This window comes from Centropristis striata, chromosome 16 (assembly GCF_030273125.1).
Source record: "Centropristis striata isolate RG_2023a ecotype Rhode Island chromosome 16, C.striata_1.0, whole genome shotgun sequence".
In the NCBI taxonomy this organism is placed as follows: Eukaryota; Metazoa; Chordata; class Actinopteri; order Perciformes; family Serranidae; genus Centropristis; species Centropristis striata.
In genome coordinates, this window is record NC_081532.1 from 34,209,285 (window position 1) to 34,230,766 (window position 21,482).

General features: G+C 36.8%; 1 protein-coding gene across 1 annotated transcript; it reads right to left on the reverse strand.

Annotated features, from left to right (window-relative positions):
* Positions 1–1,149: 1,149 nt before the first annotated feature.
* Positions 1,150–19,678, reverse strand: LOC131988624 (uncharacterized). The gene is made up of 19 exons (XM_059353776.1): positions 19,357–19,678; positions 17,719–17,842; positions 16,830–16,966; positions 15,940–16,109; positions 14,807–15,002; positions 13,609–13,865; positions 12,291–12,376; positions 12,120–12,181; positions 10,803–11,041; positions 7,988–8,177; positions 7,851–7,892; positions 7,652–7,772; positions 6,713–6,854; positions 5,749–5,919; positions 4,787–4,898; positions 3,319–3,851; positions 2,023–2,140; positions 1,838–1,907; positions 1,150–1,578 (listed from the first exon to the last, which is right to left on the reverse strand). Exons 2-19 carry the CDS (start codon positions 17,840–17,842, stop codon positions 1,250–1,252), a joined length of 3,099 nt encoding a protein of 1,032 aa, XP_059209759.1. The 5' UTR covers positions 19,357–19,678; the 3' UTR covers positions 1,150–1,249.
* Positions 19,679–21,482: the final 1,804 nt, after the last annotated feature.

Genomic DNA, 21,482 nt, shown 5'->3' on the forward strand with positions numbered 1-21,482 from the left:
TCTCCATAAATCAATATTTCACACTAACAATGAATTACTTAAATCACAACTTCCCTCCCCTAAAGATTTAATGAATGCACTTTGATCATTGTGATTTTTCAGGGTTTTTAGTTTGTACTGCAAAAATAATTTAAACTGTTAAAATAAACTTGATGTGGAAAATCATGTGTATTATTTACAGTTACAATGATTCTGAATAAAATGAGAATATTTAGAATTAGTCTATTTCCAAGTAAAAGTTTTTAAAAGCCGGGCTAAACTACCTCTGCTAATAAAGAGGAATTTCTAAATTTCCCAGTATTTTAATTCTGGTTTTAGAAGTCAAGGGTTAAATTAAAAAACAGGTTTTATCTTCACAAAAATGAAAAAAATAAACCCTCTTTCCTGATTTAAAAAGTAGTTAAGCAGACCAAGGAGTAACTAAGGAGTAATACTTTGTCTCCCCCTTCTGGTAGTATAGAGCAGCTATTCTCAACCTTGGGGTCGGGACCCCAATTGGGTCACGAGATGATTTCTGGGGGTCGCCAAATCATTTTGGAAGTCAGCTCTGTCTCCACTGTGTTAAAGTATTCATGTGTTTTAGTCTTTTTGTTAATTTAATGTCTGTTTTTGGTCATTTTGTGTCTTTTTTAGGCCATTTTGTGTCTTTTGTGGTCAATTTGTGTCTTTTTTTGGTCATTTTGTTTCTTTTTTGGGTCATTTTGTGTCTTTTTTTTAGTCATTTTGTGTCTTTTTAGGTAATTTTGTGTCTTTTTTGGTAATTTTGTTTCTTTTTTGGGTCATTTTGTTTCTTTTTTGGGTCATTTTGTGTCTTTTTTTGGTCATTTTGTTTCTTTTTTGGTCATTTTGTTTCTTTTTTGGGTCATTTTGTTTCTGTTTTGGGTCATTTTGTGTCTTTTTTTGGTCATTTTGTGTCTTTTTTGATCATTTTGTGGTCAATTTGTGCCTTTTTTGGTCATTTTGTTTCCTTCTTTTGGTCATTTTGTTTCTTTTTTGGGTGATCTGAACTGTGCGTGAGAGATTCTGTTCAGTGAGCGGGAGTCGTGGACAACATGCATGTTAAATTGGGGGTCGCGACTCTTTTCCATCATATTCTAATGTACTGAGATGATCCTGTAAATGAAAACATTTCACACATTTATTTTTTAACAAGAAATAATTATTTATTATTATCTGAACTATACAGTATAAACAATATGGACAGAGATAAAGTGCTCTAGACAGTGAGGGACTCGGCTCAGATAAAACCTCAGAACTCCATCAGCAGCGTCAGCGGCTCGGCGGAGTTCAGCTCCACTTCCTGTTTCTGTCCGTACAGCCCCTGCTCCACCTTCACGCCCGCCTTGGTGCACTTCCCCGAGCCGGACATGAACTCCCTGCAGGCGGACACCAGGTTGGAGAAGAGCTGGGCGCCCCACCACGGCGGGCAGCCGCCGCGGTACTGCATCCTCCGCTGGGACGCCGGCTCCCCGAGCAGCGAGTCCTGGGGGACCAGCAGGACGCTGCCCGGGAGGTCCAGGACCGACACAGAGTGCCCCGAGTCTTTCCGGAAGAATTTGGTCGTCATCAGGCTGCTGGCTGTTGAGAAATTCAGACTCCCGTTAAGATAAGAATAACCTTTTAATAATACTGGTTATTAAGGAGAAGTTCAGATCACAACAATCCATTTTTAAATTAGGAAAATGATCCTTTTCTCCTCACAATTAATAAAATTTGAAATGAATACATAATCTAAACTAAATAAAAATCCCTTTATTTATTTAACTGTATTGACTCGGTCAACCGAGGAATATCAGCCACAATATTATAATATTTGGTCAGAGTGAAAACATCTCACCCATGTCATGAGTGACGTCCTCAGTGGCTCCGTGAAAGAAACACACATACACAACCATTCCCTCCTGGATCTGAGGACGCAGAGCAGGGAAGATGTTTACTGCAGAGACATGAACATCATCTACACCAGGAACCTGTAAGATAAAGTAACTAAAATCCTAATAAATAAAAAGAGAAGAAACTCACCTCGGCCCACTGGGCGTCGGCTCCGTCGTGTGCTGGTTTGGTCTTGACTTTGGCCCGACTGCACTGCTGGAGGACGGTCCGAGCCTGGAGCGCTCTGGGCCTCCGAAAGGGAGCAGAGCTGCTCCAACACACAGATATTAATATAATTAATATTAATATATAATTAATAAAACTATTAGAGCAACTACAAGGAGTTCTGGTAACGCTTTATATTAAGGTCCTTGTAATAACCATTAATTAACAAGTAATAAGGCCCTTGTAAGTCCTTACAAGATGCTTATTAACATTACTGTGTGTTTATAAGCCTATATAAGTGTTAACAATGGCATTATAATACAGCTAATAGCAGGCTATAAGAGATGTATCATAACAACATTAATAAAAGCCTCATGAGTATCTTATAATTCTTCATAATAGCATTACAAACACCCATAACCCACCCATTATGTCTTTGCCATGCCTTTATTAACCTTTTGTTTGCTTATTGATATTAAAATATACTTTATTGCTCATCTATTATAAGTTAACTATGCTTTTTGCAGCTAAAGGGATCTAAAGCGAGAACAATGCCGTATTACTTGTTAATTAATGGTTATTACAAGGACCTTAATATAAAGCGTTACCAGAGTTTTTACTGGTTATGAAAAGATCCCAATTTAATAGTGATCATTTTGAATGGAACTACGAGCAAGAATATAAGCAAGAAGACTAGGGATTTATATGTAGTTATTATCATTAAGGCCTGTTCCGAGGTCAGATTTCCTGTGAAACCAGAACATATGGAACCAGCCAGAGAAGAATATGCTAAAAATTTTCAGTTTGGCAGTGTGTCGCCAGTAAAAAGTAATCAGAAGGAGATTTTAATTTAAAGAATTTTATTTTCTGACGTTATATTTTTGTGATTTGGGACAAACTGTTGCATCTCAATACATTAGAATACGATGTAAAAGTCCATTTCCAGTAGTTCAAGTCAAATAGCTCCAACCAAGTACTGAGTCATATAGATGACATACTTTTCAGAGGCCAACAATTACATATTAAACACAATTTTAAAATTGGTCTTTTGTAATATTCACATTTTTTTGAGACACTGAATTTTAGGTCTTCATTAAATGTAAGCCATAATCATTATAATTAGAAGAAATTTAAAAAATTCAAACATGAAATGTTTCATTCTGTGTGTAATGGATCTGTATAATGTGTTATTTCACCTTTTTGAATTGAATGACTGACATAGCTAAACTTTTCTATGATATTCTAATTTATTGAGATGCACCTGTAGACCTGCGTACGTACCGGTCCATCTTTGGCGGCGGTCTGGCCGTCTGAGCTGATGGCGCTCCAGCGATGGTGAAGACGGGCCAGGGTTTGGTGCTCGGGGCCACGATGGGCTCCAGACCACAGCTTGAGCTCCTTTTAGCTGAATACGCCTCCTGCAGCTCTCTCCGTCTCTTCAGCGGGCGCTGGAAGCCGCCGTGGCTCTGAGCTAGCAGGGACGGACTCTGCCTGCTGGGGGCTTGTGGAGGTTTTGCTGGGAGCTCAGGTGGAGGCTGGGACTCTGGAGGAGGTCTGGTCCCATCCTGGACTTTGCCGTGTGTCCTGGCGCTGCCCTGAGAGCTGCTCGTCTCTTTCTCTGGAGGTTTTATCTGCTGCTGAGCCTGAACGCCTCTCTGGTTCTCAGGCCGAACGTTAGTGGCCACTAAGGGGGCGCTGGGAGTCCTGGGCTGGAGGACTGAGGGAGATCTGGGCTGGTAGTTGATGGGAGTTTTCAAATGAAGGAGGATGGGGATTCTGGGCTGAGGGCCGACGGGAGCTACAGACCGGTTCTCCTGGGATTTAAACAAGAAAGAAACCAAACTCAACATGGTCTTCGCTCACAAAATACTGTACAGATGCTGGAGCATTTATGGGTACAAGTCAGGAACCGGCCTACCTTACATCTCTCAAGGGTGCTGAGTCCAAAAAAGAATGGTTCACAAGCGAAATTTTGAGTTTTTGACCTTCTAATTTGTATCAAATGGCCACCAAATTGCCCATCTTGCTCAGTCATTGGACCATTTCCCCTTAGTTTTTTTGTAAGTAGGCAATCAAGATGAGGAAATTAAGTTTCTGGATCTATAGTCTAGGGTCAGAGCAAGAATATAGTGGAGGCTCAGTGTCTTTATTATGTATATATATATATATATGCCAAATACCAAATGGAACATTTAAAAGTGATATTGATTGAATATTTATGTCGGCCTTAAAAAATGACACAAATAATGCTTAATTTCACCTTAAAAGTTGGTATTTTGCATATATATATATATATATATATACACATAAAAAAGACACTGAGCCTCCACTATATCCTTGCTCTGACCCTAGACTATAGATCTAGAAACTTAATTTCCTCATCTTTGATTGCCTACTTAGAAAAAAACTTGGGGAAATGGTCCAACGACTGAGCATGATGGGCAATTTGGCGGCCATTTTTATATGCAAATGAGAAGGTCAAAAACTCAAAATTTTGCTTGAACCAATTTTTTTTATTCAGCACCCTTGAAATAAGTAAAGTAGGCCGGTTCCTGACTTGTACCCATAAATGCTCCTCACTTTCACTTTTTGGACAATTCCGTCTAGACTATATGCCAAATGAAACAGAAAACTTTTCCAAATTATAAGAAAGCCTTATACCGTGCTTTGTTACATTTATTTCAGCCCAACTTGAGATAAAATATAAAATCTGACGAGTGATTCTGTTATTCTGAGGAACATGCTGTACCTCTCTGTCCTCTGAATTTGTTGCCGGCTCCCGTTCTTCATCACCGACACTCACATCGTCTTCATCAACATCCCCTCCGTCATCATCGCTGTAATCATCGTCGTCTCTCCTGCTGTCGACACCAGACAGAGAATAACTGACACTCTTAATACTGCACAAAATACTACTGCTGTTCTACTGCATTTACTGATGAGAAAGCATAAGAGTTCTCAAGAATATTAAACATTGGAATTGAAATGTGGAAAAGAAATATTAAAACATCCTAGATAAATAAAACATAAATAAATAGACTACAATGAAAACAAATCAAATATACTCTCGGGCTCTGTTAACACAAATTGCACTGAGATAAAAAGTTATATTATAAATAACATATAAACAGCTGTTTCAGAGATTTTTTTGGGCAATTCCTACAGCACAAAAAGTCTGCGTTATAACCGGTTATAACACTCTATAAGAGTGGCGTGGCTCCTTTAACCCTTTATCAGGCGAATAACTATATTTGGTAACTTCAGGTAATATTTCGAGAAAAAAGTTGCAATTTTACTAGATTAAAGTGGCAAATCTACAACAAAAAAAGTCACAGATTTATGAGAAAAAAGTGGGAAAAAAGAAACTTTTTTCTCCCAGATTCACCACTTTAAATCTCATAAATCTGCGCATTTTTTCCTTGTAGATTTGCCACTTTAATCTCGTAAACTTTTTTCTCAAAATATTATTTTCGGATGTTTTTTTACACATTCCAGCAGTATGTAATATCCTCCAATATTCTCTAGGGTTGAAATTTGGAATTTGCAAGTATTTCAATGAGTGCCCTATTAAGGGTTAAGAGGCAGGGCAGTCTGTGTGCAAAACAAATACACATGGAAACAACAATAATTGAGTCCAGAAAAAACTATTGTGTCCATTTTATATATTGAACGATAAGTGGATATTGTAATAATGGTGACAGGCCTACGCACCTGTCTAAGGCGTCAGGTATCTGCGGGGACCTCAGCGCCTCCAGCAGAGACTCTGGTCCTCCTGGGTCCGTCTGGTCCTCCGGTTTCTTCTTCTTCTTCCTCTTCATGCTGCACTGAGAGCAGCCGTCGATCCACTGCACCACGTCGGAGCGCATGGTCTTCCAGAAGTACCTGAACACCACAACACCAGCTGGTTATTAAATAAATTCAACATAATGTCAAGGAACATTTGCACCTTAGCATTAAGTAATAATACTTTCCATTTTCAAACCAACAATTGTCTGATTTTCAGCATAAGAATTTGAGTTTCAGTTCATTAATTTAAACACAAAGCACTTTTTTCTCGATCCTTATAAAAATGTACTCTTCCTCTTTAGGTCCTTCTTTACAATATTCTACAATATACATATACAATACATATTCTTTTAGTTTTTATCCTGTCCTGTTGTCTTTTAGTTTTTATCCTGTCCTGTTGTCTTGTTGTCTTTTAGTCTTTTAGTTTTTATCCTGTCCTGTTGTCTTGTTGTTTTTTAGTCTTTTAGATTTTATCCTGTCCTGTTGTCTTTTAGTCTTTTAGTTTTTAGCTCCAGTGTTCCCTCATGGGGGTCTCCCCACTGGGGGGTGTGTTGGGTCTGCCCATGGGGATATGGTCTTGGAGACTCCCTGGGCCCGGGGGACTGGGCTGCTCTGCACCATGTGTGGAGTTTTTATTGTCTGTTTTTATTCTTATTTTTTGTAAAGCACTTTGTGTTGCATTTTTATGTATGAAAAGCGCTATATAAATAAAGTTTGATTTGATCATATTAAAGCTACAAACTACTAAGAACAGTGAAAGAAACAACAATAACTAGTGGACAACAGATTAAAATCAGGTTTAAACAGGTGGGTGAGGGAGAATGTTGAGATTAGTTTCATCTAATCTCGACTCAGATGATTTATCAGCACCAGGGAAGATGCGGCTCACCGTTCGTTGAGCAGCCGGAGACACTTGCTGACGTCGAGATGGTTCAGCTCGTTGTGATAATCCAGCAGAGCAGCTTCGACCCGCTGCCGGCTCCTCAGCACCAGACGCACCCGCTCGCCTCTCACCATGTGGAGCTCGCCGTCTGAGACACGGGAACAGGCCGCCAAGTTACTATGGTGACTGAGGGAACTAACTACCTGGTATCATGAAAGGAGCTTCTCTCTTTGAATTCTTGTTTTAACCCTTTATCAGGCCAAGCACTATATTTGGTAACTTCAGGTAATATTTCGAGAAAAAAGTTGCAAATTTACTAGAAAAAAAGTTGCAGATTTAAGAGATTTAAAGTGGCAAATCTCTGTGAAAAAAGTTGCAGATTTACGAGAAAAAAGTGGGGAAAAAGCAACTTTTTTTCTCCCAGATTCACCACTTTAAATCTCATAAATCTACGCATTTTTTTCTCGTAGATTTGCCACTTTAATGTCGTAAACTTTTTTCTCAAAATATTATTTTCATATGGTTTTTTTTTTACACATTCTGGCAGTAAGTAATATCCTCCAAAAAAAAGGGGGAAAAAAGCAACTTTTTCCCCCAGATTCATCACTTTAACCCTTAATAGGGCATTCATTGAAATACTTGCAAATTCCAAATTTCAACCCTAGAAAATATTGGAGGATATTACATACTGCCAGAATGTGTAAAAAAAAAAAAACATACGAAAATAATATTTTGAGAAAAAAGTTTACGAGATTAAAGTGGCAAATCTACGAGAAAAAATGCATAGATTTATGAGATTTAAAGTGGTGAATCTGGGAGAAAAAAGTTGCTTTTTCCCCACTTTAAATCTGTATATATCCTTACTTTGGTACAAAAAGAGTTTCTGGGGGAACTTGCTGACCTATTGCACTGATTTATTATAATCTTGTTTAGATTTTCACAAACCTTTGACGATAAACTTCTTGCAGAACCTCCTGAAGGTGTTCTTCTCCACGTAGCTCAGTCCAGGAGGGTAGGCGCGTCTGCTCAGGTAGAGCTCCACGGCGTCGTACTTTGCAAAATAGGCCTGCTCACACAGAAACACGTGATTAAAGTAGCTACAGTGTAGCACCATTAATATGTTGTCAAATGATCTGAAATATACCTCCTCCCCCACAGCAGGCTGGGTTGGATCTCTGCACGGAATCTGTGGAGGGAAGACAGTTTATTTCTACTCCTGCACTTCTCTGCTGCTGTGGGTTTATTTATTCTGATGGACAATAAGTGAGTCCTGTGTGTTACCGCTGAGTCTCCGTGGACCAGCAGTGTGGGCACGGCGTCTGGACGGATGGTGACCTTGTCCCCGCTGCGGTCGAAGCAGTCCTCGGTGAAGTGGGTCGAACAAATAGACGACCTGAGACGAGGATGCCAGTTAGGACGACCAACAGCCTTCAGCCACTGAGCCAGCAGGGCCTGGCTGTCCAGAGGAAACCTGCAGGGAAAGATGGATTAAAACTGGTAAGTCTCCTTTTTATAGACATGCACACTTCATGCTGATAAGATGCAGTTTTTCTCCTGCAGTAAAATGTGTTATTATGGGAATATTTGTGCATCCTGGGGTCCCTAAACAGTCTGTGAGCTGATTAACCCTCTATGGCAGTAGTTCTCAACCTTTTTGAGTCGCGACCCCCAATTTAACATGCATGTTGTCCGCGACCCCTGCTCACTGAACACAATCTCACACGCACAGTTCAGATCACCACAAAAAGGAAACAAAACGACCAAAAAAGACACAAATTGAGCACAAATGATCAAAAAAGACACAAAATTACCAAAAAAATACACAAATTGAGCACAAAATGATAAAAAAAGACACAAAAAAGGACACAAAATGACCAAATAACACACAAAATGACAAAAAACCCACAAAATGACCAAAAAAAAGACATTAAGTGACCAAAAACACTAAAACACATGAACACTTTAACACAGTGGAGACAGAGCTGACTTCCAAAATGATTTGGCGACCCCCAGAAATCATCTCGCGACCCCAATTGGGGTCCCGACCCCAAGGTTGAGAACAGCTGCTCTATGGTACGGTGTTGCCCTCAGGCAACATAACCATTTTTGGCCTGTTAAATTTCTACAATGCTTTTATTTGAGTGATGGGATTCTTTAAAAAAGAGGAAACTAGCAATGCTTTAATTTGTTACATGGCCTCCAGGAGGCCACATTAAAACCCTATTTTACAGACTTTTTCAAAGGAAACAGCTTTGCCATTTTGCGCCACAAAAAAATCACTCAACACGTCATTTTCGGGCCCTTTTCCATCTGGAAAAAAATATATTCCTACTGATAGGTGAGTAAACCTTAATTTTTGATAGTTTCGTACACTTAGACTGTTGTAGACATTCATTTAAATGGGTCGTTGGTTCAATGGTTCAATGTTTCCTACAGGCAACATTCAGACAAGAAACCGGTTAAAAAAGTTCCTTTTATAATGTTTTTAAATTTAAAATGTTATGTATTGTACCCGGTTGAAGCTACTGAATCTTTCACATATGTTTATTAAATTACTTATGTTAAAATTAATTTTTAAAACTTTCTTTTTCACTTGTGCACCGTTATGGGACAATGTTGCCTACAGGCGACAAATCCCAAAAACTTTAAATAAAAAAAGAATTATATAATTTCTTCAGATTATGTTTATTTAGTCTTTTTTAAGACAAAAAAACACTCCAAACATTTTTTTCCTAACTGGCATCATAATGTGTACCATAGAGGGTTAAATCGGGTCTGTGTGTAAAGCTGAGAAGTAAAAAAGGATGGAGGAAAGAAGGAAGGAAAGAAAGAAGGATGGAGGAAGGAAGGAAAGAAGATAGGAGGAAAAGGAGAAATGGAAAGGAGAGAGAGAAAGGAAGGCGGATGGAGGAAAGAACGGGGAGGAGGAGAAGAAAGGAAGGAAAAAATAAAGAAGGAAGGAGGGAGAAAAGGAGGGAGGCAGGAAGGAAAGAGGGCAGAAAGGAGGGAGGAAGGAAGGAACGAGGGCAGAAAGGAAGGAGGAAAGAAAGAAAGAAAGAAAGAAAGAAAGAAAGAAAGAAAGAAAGAAAGGAGGGAAGGAAAGGGGGGGCGAGGGAAGGGAAGAAGGAAGGAAGGAGGAAAGGAGAGGAAATCAGGAGGAAGAAAAGAAGAGAGAAAGGAAAGGAGATAGCGGAAGGAGGAAAGAAAAGAAGGGAAGGAGGGAGGAAAGGAAGGAAAGAAAGAAAGGAGGGGCGAGGGAAGGAAAGAAGGAAGGAGGATACAGGAGGGACGAAAGAAGGAAGGAAGGAGGAAAGAAGAGAGGAAGACAGGAGGAGGGAGGAAAGAGGGAATAGTCAAAACAGATGGACGACAGGAGGGTTAAGGTCATGGTGTCTCAAAGTGGGATTCTTAACCATTTTTGTCAATTCTTAAGTGGTTAAAAATAGGAAAATTTTGCACAAAATCTATGTAACAAATGGTATAAACCTAAACAATGGCTGCAATAAAGTATGAGACATAATTGAGCAATTAAATGTAATAAATATTTAACTTTTCATTATTATTATTATTGTTGTTATTTAATTAATTAATTAATTTTAATTATGTATACTTTCATGATTATTATGATTGTGTATTATTGTTTTATTGTTGTTTATTTATTTCCTCTCCATTTTTTTTCAAATTTATTTATTTATTTATTTTTTAAATATTTAATTTATTTAATTTATTCATTAATATGATTTAATTTAATTTATTTATTATTATTATTTATTAATTAATACATTTATTTTATTTTATTTTTTATTAACTCAAGTATTTGTTTTCCTCCCAGATTACTGTTGGTTATGAGAGGGAGGGATGGGGTTTTATGACTGTATGTTCGTTGTTGTGTTCATCGTGTATTACTTTTTGGGAAAAAACCTCAATAAATAAAGTTTTGAAAAAAAATAAATATTTAACTTTACTGTCACTTCATGGGAAAGTCAACTACTAACTAGCAGCAGAAGTTAAGGTTGAAAATAAAAGAAAATAGCATAAAGAAAGCATCAAATACAGTTTGTTTTGTGACTGGAATAACTAGAAGACGTGATCGTACTGATGGAAGGTGAGGCCCAGGCCTCGCTCCACCGGCCCGCAGCAGTTGGTGCAGTTGGAGACGCTGCAGCGGAGCCACTTCCTCTTGGTTCTGTTCAGGCAGGTCTGGCAGCTGGAGATCCAGCGGGCCAGGTCCCGGGCCATGCTGGCCCAGTAGAAGTGCTTCAAGATCCCTCGCTGGCAGATTCCCTGGCCGTAGTGACCCTGGTTGTCGTGGAACTGCTGCAGGATCGAGTTTACCTGCAAATCAAAGAGAAGCAGTGGGCTGTATGTCTATTTGGTTATCTATTTGTTCCTTATTATGAACCTTTCTGATATGCCTACACTGCAAAAAAAGCCAACTTGTATTTTTTGGCCTAAAACAGTGATTTAAGTTGGTAAAACTTGGAAATATAAATTATTGACATTTAGGGCAATAATGTAAGTTAGCACAACAAAGGAAGCCAGTTGTCTGCTCAAAAACAAGTTGGTGAGTTGTTGTTACTTATATCTTTAAGTTGGGGTTCACAACAAGGGACAATAGTTCTGATAACTCTTATTTCTTTGTTGGGAAATGCGGGAAAGCGGTGAAATTCATCAGCGAAAGCTAGCGGCTAACTGATGCTAGAGGCTAACTGATGCTAGAGGCTAACTGATGCTAGATGCTAACTGATGCTAGATGCTAACTGAAGCTAGTGGCTAACTGATGCTAGAGGCTAACTGATGCTAGATGCTAACTGAAGCTAGTGGCTAACTGATGCTAGCTGCTAACTGATGCTAGCGGCTAACTGATGCTAGCTGCTAACTGAAGCTAGTGGCTAACTGATGCTAGATGCTAACTGAAGCTAGTGGCTAACTGATGCTAGCTGCTAACTGATGCTAGCGGCTAACTGATGCTAGATGCTAACTGATGCTAGCGGCTAACTGATGCTAGCGGCTAACTGATGCCAGCTGCTCACTGATGCTAACGGCGCTGCTTGTTACAGCTACAAGAGTAGCCATTAGCGTATCAATGCTAACTCAAAATTGTGGTCGCAACATTAGCTGACATTTCATAACAGCGTTACAATCGTGCCAATATTTCTTTGTTGTGAAATGCTGGAAAGCGGTGAAATTTGGTCATTAGCGAAAGCTAGCGGCTAACTGACACTAGCGGCTAACTGACGCTAGCGGCAAAACTTAAAATATTTAGTTTAATTGTCCAACTTGAAATTTTATCGAAGTTTGTTGCCTTGAAATTTTGAGTTCACCCAACTTTTCTTTTTTTGCAGTGTACAAACTTTAAGCTGCTGGAGCTACACGACTCTCAATTCTACACTTTAAAATCAGTCATGCAGACCTCTTCTCTGCTGCGCGGCACTCTGAGAGGAGGAGAGACTCGTGTGTACATCAGCACTCCGTCTGAAACAGAAGAGATATTTTTAATAATGGGCTATAATCTGGTTCACTGAGGATTTAAAAAGGCAGATAAAATGAATGATTTTGTGTTTTTTTCATTATTTTCAGTCACCTATCAGACCAAAGCGCTTGGCCATCCTTCTTAAAGCTCCTCTGGTTTGCTTGCTTTGCATCGGTAACACTCTGTGGCTCAGAAACCTGCAGGATGCAACAGAAACACATTTCTGAACCTCACGGTCACTTCATGAGTCCTCTGAACCTCACAGCCCACTGGCAGGTTTCAACAGCATAGTTTCTTTAAAAAAATAAAAATATAAATAGACAAATTATGCCATTTAACATCGCCAGAAGCATGTCCATTGTTGGATTTTCTCCTTTGAATGAATCATGTGTGATAATTTACTCAGGAAATCACCAAATTTAAGCTTGAAATATTGATATTTTATCAAGATCACTTTATTCTAAAATTTAACCAAAATAAAGTGTTTGCACTAACCAGATCCTGTTAAAAACATTAAATTCTGCTCCTCAGAGACAAATATTCACTGAGAATCTGTTTACACAGAGCAGAGAGGAGAGGACAGGAGAGGCTGTTTACACAGAGCAGAGAGGAGAGGACAGGAGAGGCTGCTTACATATTTACATATTTTTTATGATTTATGTAATTATAACCCTGTTATTCTGCACAAAAACCTCAGCAGACCTTCAGTGAAAAACAAGGCGGCAGTGAGTAAAATGTGACCAGAGAAAGATTTCCTGATGCTGCTGGTTGGGGTTCTGAGGGTTAAATCAAAACCAAATGTAGAAATGTAAGTGGTGAGTGTACCTGGCAAGGTTATAATAGTTTTGGGTTTTTCATTAGTTTTAGTTTTAATTTCGTTATGAATTTTTGTTTTCAAATTCAGTTAGTTTTAGTTCGTTTTTAGAGTGAGTTTTCTAGTTTTAGTTTAGTTTTTATTTTTTGAAAATGCTTAGTTTTAAGTTCGTTTTTATTAGTTTTAGTGTTAGTTTTAGTTTTTTTGTAATGGGCTATGTGTTGGGTGCGAGATTCAAAGAGGTCATAATAAATTTTGCCTTTATTTCCTTTGGTTTATCATCTCAGCCCCAATAAGGTTATTAACTCTTACAGTTCTGGGTGTTTTGAATTTTGTTTCGAGTGTAAACATCCCAGTCTCAGTAAACATATTTACCGTGTGTTGCATGTTCAAATAGAAACACTGAATTATGAATGAAAAAACGAAAACTAAGGACATTTTCACTATAATTTTAGTTAGTTTTGTAACCACACAATACAGTTTCAGTTAGTTATCGTTTTTTAAAAAACTCTAGTTTTCATTTTTATTTCAGTTAACGAAAATCTTTTTTCAATTCTAGTTTTCGTTATTTCGTTAGTTTTCGTTAGTTTTTGTTAACTATAATAACCTTGGTACCTGGCGATCTGGTTGTAAGCCGTGAAGGTGGGTTCGATGACAGTCTTCCTCCTGTTGTCCTCCATGACGGTCTGGGTGTCCGTGGAGTCCGGATCAGGAGCTGGGAGGCAGTACTGGTGCTCCTGCAGGTATGCGGGGGTCTCAGAGTGACTGAAGGCCGGATCAGAGGGGTCCGAGCTTTCTGCAGCTGCAGCTGTGGAGAGAAGGTCTTCTAAAGAGTTGGAGTGGAGGAAGTCCTCGTCTGACGGGACTGGAACCTGAAAACACAACCAACCTCTGTAAGGCAGCCATTCTCAACCTTGGGGTCCCGACCCCAATTGGGGTCTCGAGATGATTTCTGGGGGTCGTCAAATCATTTTGGAAGTCAGCTCTGTCTCCACTGTGTTAAAGTGTTAATGTGTTTTTGTCTTTTTGGTCATTTAATGTCTTTTTTGCCCATTTTGTGTTTGTTTGTTTTTTCAGTAATTTTGTGTTTGTTTGTTTTTTCAGTAATTTTGTGTTTGTTTTTTTTCAGTAATTTTTTGTCTTTTTCTGGTCATTTTGTGTCTTTTTTTGCCCATTTTGTGTGGGTTTTTTTTTTAGTAATTTTGTCTTTTTGTGGTCATTTTGTGGTCAATGTCTGTCTTTTTGGTTATTTGGTGTCTTTTTCTGGTCATTTTTTGTCATTTTGTGTTTGTTTTTTTTCAGTAATTTTGTGTCTTTTTTGGGTCATTTTTTGTCTTTTTTCTGGTCATTTTGTGTCTTTTTTTGCCCATTTTGTGTGTTTTTTTTTTAGTAATTTTGTCTTTTTCTGGTCATTTTGTGGTCAATGTGTGTCTTTTTGGTTATTTTGTGTCTTTTTCTGGTCATTTTTTGTCATTTTGTGGTCAATTTGTGTCTTTTTTTGCTTCATTTATGTAATTTTTTGGTCAATTTGATTCTTTTTTTGGGTAATTTTGTGTCTTTTCTGACAAATCCCAAATTAGCAAGTTATTACTTTACAAGGAGTCTCTGGCTTGAAGCTGACTGTTACAAAAAAATATATAAATGCACAGACAGAGAGATGTTTTAGTTGTTGTCTGCTTCATTATTTGTCCAAAATTTGTCGTATCAACTGAGTTTGTCTGATCTAACTGTGAAACTTATGAAACACATTTTCTGGCTCACTGTTATTGTGACATTTATTTACACAGCGCATCATTTTGTGCCTCTTTATCACCTCCTCCTCCTGCACGGTGACGGGGATGATGGTGGGCATGGCGTCCGGGGACAGAGTCAGCTGACCGTCCTCGCTCAGCCTGAAGCAGGACGCCTCGAAGTGTCTGGAGCAGAGGCAGGACTTGGTTCGCAGCGAGCCTTCGTCCCTCTGAGCCACCGCCAGCCACCGCCCACGCCGCTCCGCCTCCTTCGGAAACCTGCAGGACAGTTTAGTTTTCAAACCTGAGGCAAAAGAAAAGTCCTCTGAGGTTCTATCTGTTTTTTTTTTTTTTTTTTAAAGTAAATATAAATAAATGTGTATGGAGGACGAAGGCTGCCAAAACCCCAAATAAATGAATAAATGACTTGATAGATGAATAAATAAGCCATTAACCCATTGACGCCGGGAAAGCATTACCGCATTTCTACCATTAAAGCCGGGAGCGCTGTTGCGTCACTCTGCCATTAAGGCCGGGACAGCGGATATGTCATTTTGTAGTATTTGTAGTTTTTTCCACCTATTTTCGGTCTCTTGGCCAATTTATTTATTATTTTATTATTATTATTATTATTATTATATATATATATATATATTTTTTTATTACAGTAGGCTAATGAGAACTATGTCTTGTTCTTCCAGTGGTCATATCATGTTAGCATCTTGCTAATGGCCATGTATTAGTATTATGCATAGGATTTTTTATTCAGTCAAATGTAACATTTGCTGAGTTTGTTGATTTTTAAAAAAAATGTATTGAAGGTTTGGACAAATAAACTCAACTTCGTATGAAAGCCACGGGTATAAGCTCTCAAATGCTTTTTGAATTTAATTTAATGGGTTAAATGTACCAAAAAAATATTAAAATGAAATATAGACATGTATTAATAGATTTAATGAGACATAAATAGATATTTCTGTGTTCATTTGCTTCTTTATTTACCTTTCTATTAATTACCCCATTTAATTTTCCCATTAATTAATTCATTGATGAACTGATTCATTCATTATCAGATTTATTTCTTGGCATTTATTATTACTTTCTCAGCCATTTATTTCATTATTATAAGGTAATCTGTTTCCATAATCAGATCGCCTTTTTTTTCTAAATGTATAGAAACATGTATAGAACAGAGTGTGTAACCATGGCGACCGACCTGTGGAAGCTGAGCTCCGGACAGACGAAGCTGGAGGCGTCGCAGCCGTAGGCGAGGCAGAACTGGACCGGCGGCTCCGGCGGCTCGGTGGGACTCCGGCTCTGACACACAGGACAAGCTTTGATCCAGGCCTTCACCGCCTCCGTCACCCCCACCCAGTAATACATGAGCTGGGGGACGCACACAGGGGATAAAATGGAATAAAATATAAAATATAATATATTCATATATGCACATACACACCTACAGTCATAGGAAAAAAATTAGACCGTCCTGAACGTCTACATATGTTTATTTGTGAAGAAAAATGAAGAAATAGCTTTGTTAGAGCGATCTGAAAAACTGTTAAATATGCTTTTCTACAGAAATCTTCCTGCGTTTTTAATATGGGAGCCAATGAGGCTATTGGTGGTGTTGGTGGATCATCTGTGCGTCCTACGCCCAAACTATAACTCTGACAGCTTTACCAGAGGATTGTGAGTGAGAAGACTAATTTTCCTACGTTTCTATGTATAAATTATTTCTGTAGAGTGGAATTTGCGGCCTGGAGCGCAGTTTTCAAATTTATTTTTCTCTCCCTCTACACTCTGAGCGATGATGTCACACACTGTGACACGAACATTCCGTGCAATACACACCCATTATAATCTCAGAATTTCTCCAAAAATGATCATGGTCATTGAACAGGGATTGATAAAAAACTATATGACCTTTCGAAACGTGGATTAATACACCGATACACAAGACTTGTGTCTACTGTTTAAAGTTTAAATGGAGTCTCTAGGTGAAATTATGCCGAAAAAGTAGACGTTTGAAAATCTCCAATTATTGTTCTTTTTCGCACTGATTGCCCCATGGCCCTTAAAATAATAAAAATCCCGCTAACTCACCATTATCTGCCTGATCGTCCGAACCCGGCCAGCGTGGTTGTTGTTGTCATGGTAACGGACCAGGATGTCCCTCACCTCCTCGTTGCTCCTGACAACGCGGAGGAGGCGTCCCCGGTAAGAACGCCACAGGAAGCCGTCTACAGGATGCAGTCAGCTGATTTCAGTTTGTTTTGGTGCACTGAAGGAATGTAACTAAGTGCATTTACTCAACTACTTTACTAAAGTACAATTTTGATGTACTTGTACATTAACTTGTACACTTCACTAGATTTAGAGGCAAATATTGTTCTTTTTACTTCACTACATTTTTTTTAAAAGTTCGAAAGTTACTTATTAACACAAAATAGAAATCAACAAAAATGATGATATATTGTTATGGATCAAGTGACCCAGCAGTTTATAAGTTAGCCGAACTTTGCTCCACTTCTATGAACTGCATAATATTACACATGCATAATTTATCAATATTATAATCCAGTAATAAAATCGATTAAATTGTTTCTAATATTACCCATTTTTCAGAATGAGTACTTTTACTTTTCCTACTCAAAGCACAATTTTATGCATTTTTTTTTTTTACTGTAATAACATTTTAAATGTAGGGATTTTACTTAGTGACTGAGTGTTTTTACACTGTGCTATTCCTCCTGAGGTACATCTCAATCATACTGCATTTAAAAGCTCATTTTACTCATTTTTTTGTTAATATACAGTCTATGGTTTGTTATTGATGTGATAAAAAGTTAACATATGTTTGTTTTTGGTGCTTATAAAGTTGGAAGAACAACACCAGAAAACTAGACTGCACATTGGGGATTAAGACGTATATATCTTCTGTAATGTAAATAGGCTAAGAAGCATCTCTGTTGCCGTAGCAACTCTAACAAACCTTTGAAGATGAAGTGTTTGCTGGCAGCTCTGGTGACTTTCTTTGCGGTCTTTGAAGCATCGACAGGATACGTTCCTCCACGCACAAACAGCTCCACCTTATCCAGGAAGTCGAAAGACGGCATCTGTGAGAAAGGAGACAAACTATATTATATATAGAAAGTTATAATAACTTCATATATATATACACTACCGGTCAAAAGTTTTAGAACACCCCAATTTTTCCAGTTTTTTATTGAAATTCAAGCAGTTCAAGTCAAATGAACAGCTTGAAAGGGTCCAAAGGTAAGTGGTGAACTGCCAGAGGTAAATAAAAAAAGGTAAGCTTAACCAAAACTGAAAAATAATGTACATCTCAGAATTATACAAGTAGGCCTTTTTCAGGGAACAAGAAATGGGTTAACAACTTAACTCTATGGAGTCTTGGGCTATTTTGTCATTTTTTTAAATTCTTTTCATGTCTTTGTAAGTCATTTTGTGTCTTTTTTTTAGTCATTTTGTGTCTTTAGGTGTCTTTTTTGTCATTTTGTGTCTTTTTTTGGTCATTTTGTGTCTTTTTTTAGTCCTTTAGTCCAACATAAAATGTGATTTTGAATCTTTTTTTTACTTTCAAAACACTATCATGCTCAATCAAGAATTTTAAATGTTGCAAATGTGCATTAATTTCAGAGTACACTGAGATATTAAACTGCATAATTTTCAATTAAATTCTGGAAAAGTTGGTGTGTTCTAAAACTTTTGACCAGTAGTGTATGTATATATATATATATATATATATATATATATATATATATATATATATATATAGTTATAATATATATAAAGTTATAATAACTTCAAAATATTTGCTTATTTCTGCCAATCTTTTGAGCTGCTATAATTAAAATTAACATGTTAATGATGGCAGCTCAATAAAATGATGACATATTGGTTTGTTTATTATTAACTAACAAGGCTCAACGTGTCTTTTAATGCTGCCAATATACATATAATTCAATATTTGCTGACTTTTTGCTGACTCTTTTGGACGGTAATGTAGTCAAAATATTCTATTTCAAACTTTTTTTAGATGACACTTTGGACATTAAAGACAATAATGACAAAAAATCGATTCATTGAGAAAATAAATAGCTAGCTACATTCATAAATAAAATAAATACGACTCATTTTAAAATATATATCCCTGTAAAAAAAAAATAGAATAAAATACACATGTACACAGTCTTATGAAAATTACCGCGATTCTGATAACATAAATATTAAAATATAACTTTTAAACCACACATCTATCATGTTAAACCTCTCAAGTCCAGGAGATTTGGTTAAAATTTGTCAACTTCATATGCATTCATTTCTGTCTGTGTTTCGCATCTACATTATTTCAATTTTTTTTAATTTTTTTTTTTTAACTATTTATACACACAAAAACAGCAGAGAAAATAGTAGATAAATAAAACTAGAAACGGTCTATTTGCATGTAAATTGAAAATGGTACTGGCACTTGAACTGGCTTTCTCAGCTTGTCTGTTATATAAATACAGTTATTACTGTAAATAAAACATGTTCAGTATATTTTCTATAAATAGATGGACTCAGAAGGTTCATGTTTCAAGTCCCCCAGCTGAGAACCGTTGCTCACCTTAGAACATCTTCGTCCGGTAACACAAATCCTCGTTACACCGCCGTCCACCTTCAACTAAAACTAAACTTTCAGCGCGTTATTTCTCGACTCATCACTTCGCTTAAACAAATTAAATTATTTTAAGATTATCTGCATATGCAAATTCACTCTCCAAAGTGTTATATTTCAGGTCAAAGTAGCGGCTAAATGTGGCGTTTGGTGGTTCGCAGATTTAAGCTCGCGACTGTAACCGTGCATGTTCCGATGCTCGGATTTTCAAAATAAAGGTTTACATTCAGCTTTTAGGTCAAATATCTTGTTCAGTTCTAAAATATATAAAATTAAAAGATTTGAATCTACTATTAAGGTTTGTGTATGTTGTTTATTGTATAATCAGATTGGCAAACATTTTAATCCTTCTAACTGAAACTAAGTTTTAAAACCTTTTTATTTTGAATCTATTTTTAATTAATTAATTCATTGATTTTTAATGTTCTTTATTTATCTGTGCTTATTTTTGTTCTTTTGCCACTGCAACCACTCACCTTTGACTTGTACTTTTCTTCTTTTGCTAGGAGTGTTCTTTTGTCTTCATGTTGCAATTGTAGCAGCAATAGTCAAGTCAAGTCAAAGTTTATTTATAGAGCACATTTAAAAACAACCTCAGTTGACCAAAGTGCTGTACAGTTATTAAAATAGAATAAATCATACACAACTGGGTATAAATAAAAACAATAAAATACTAAAAACAGTAAAAACAATAGAATAAAATAGTGATGAACCAGAGACTGGACCTCCTATGTATATATATATATATATATATATATATATATATATATATATATATATATATATATATATATATATATACACATATATATATATATATATATATATATATATATACACATATATATTTGTTATGATGTTTAAGTCACATAAAGGTGAAATAAAACGGTAAACGGTAAACCGAAAACCATTTCTGAGTATTAGTTTTGTAAAATCATTAATTTACAATGTAGTCCTTGAGTTATGTGCTTTTATTTCGGCAGCAAAGTCGATTAAGCGGAAGTGAAATCGCCCTCACTTGCTGCTCGCTTGACGGAAGACTCGTTTTGACGCAGGTTGTAGAAGCTGCTGTAACCCAAGCTTACTGAGTGCTGCTCGTTTCCGTTTCCTGTCACACAGCGGAGCGCCCCCTGCTGGACCGGAGGACGATTTAAAATTTTGCTTTATTTTTTTTTTTTGGCTCCAAGGGAGCACAAAATCACAGAAACACTTTATTATTCTTCAGTGGTGGCATGTAACTAAGTCCATTTACTTAAATACTGTACTTAAGTACAATTTAAGGTACTTGTACTTTACTTGAGTATTTCCATTTTATGTAACTTTATACTTCTATACTGACAGCTTTAGTTCCTTTTGACATGAAATCATGATAAATTTAAAGTGATATTTTTTTTTTTTTTTTTTTTTTTAATTAAAGCTTATAACAGTATATTAGTAAAATTAGCCCTACCTTGAGGAAATGAAAATGTTGCCTTCATAAATGCACCAATAATAATAATCTAATAATATATTTAGAGAATATAAAACAATCTGAGTTGGTCCACCCATTTCACTTTTCATATTTTAACTAAATTTTGATGCTGATACTTTTGTACTTTTCAGTACGTTTTGATTGCAGGACTTGTAATGGAGTAATTTCAGTGTGGTATTAGAACTTTTACTTAAGTTAGGGACCTGAATACTTCTTCCACCACTGTTATTCTTCAGTGTTTATCTTTAAAGCATTGCAAATATTACTTTAGTAGAAATATGTAAGTGCTATTAGCAATAATGTTCTGAAGAGCAGACCGTTGTTACAGATGCAGTCATAAAGTGGAAGCAATAAAAAAAAAAAAACATCAAGAAAAATAATTTTTAAACAAATACTTTGTGTCAAATTATTGATTTCTTTAGTAAGCTGCTATTTAATGAAGTTTAACAGATGAGATGTTTTCCCTGCAAGCACTTTTCATGTCTTTACGTGTCTTTGTAAGTCATTTTGTGTCTTTTTTTGGTAATTTTGTGTCTGTTGTTGTGTCTTTTTTATTTATTTTGTGTCTTTTTTTGTCATTGGTGTCATTTATGTCTTTTTTGTG

Excerpts from the sequence above, each read along its gene's own strand:
- LOC131988624 (XM_059353776.1), bottom strand. The coding sequence starts at position 17,842 with ATGCCGTCTTTCGACTTCCTGGATAAGGTGGAGCTGTTTGTGCGTGGA. Across the intron at positions 13,866-14,806 it reads TCACCGTGCAGGAGGAGGAG|GTTCCAGTCCCGTCAGACGA; the intron begins GTGATAAAGAGG and ends TTGTGTTTTCAG. Across the intron at positions 6,855-7,651 it reads CAAGAAGTTTATCGTCAAAG|ACGGCGAGCTCCACATGGTG; the intron begins GTTTGTGAAAAT and ends CCCGTGTCTCAG.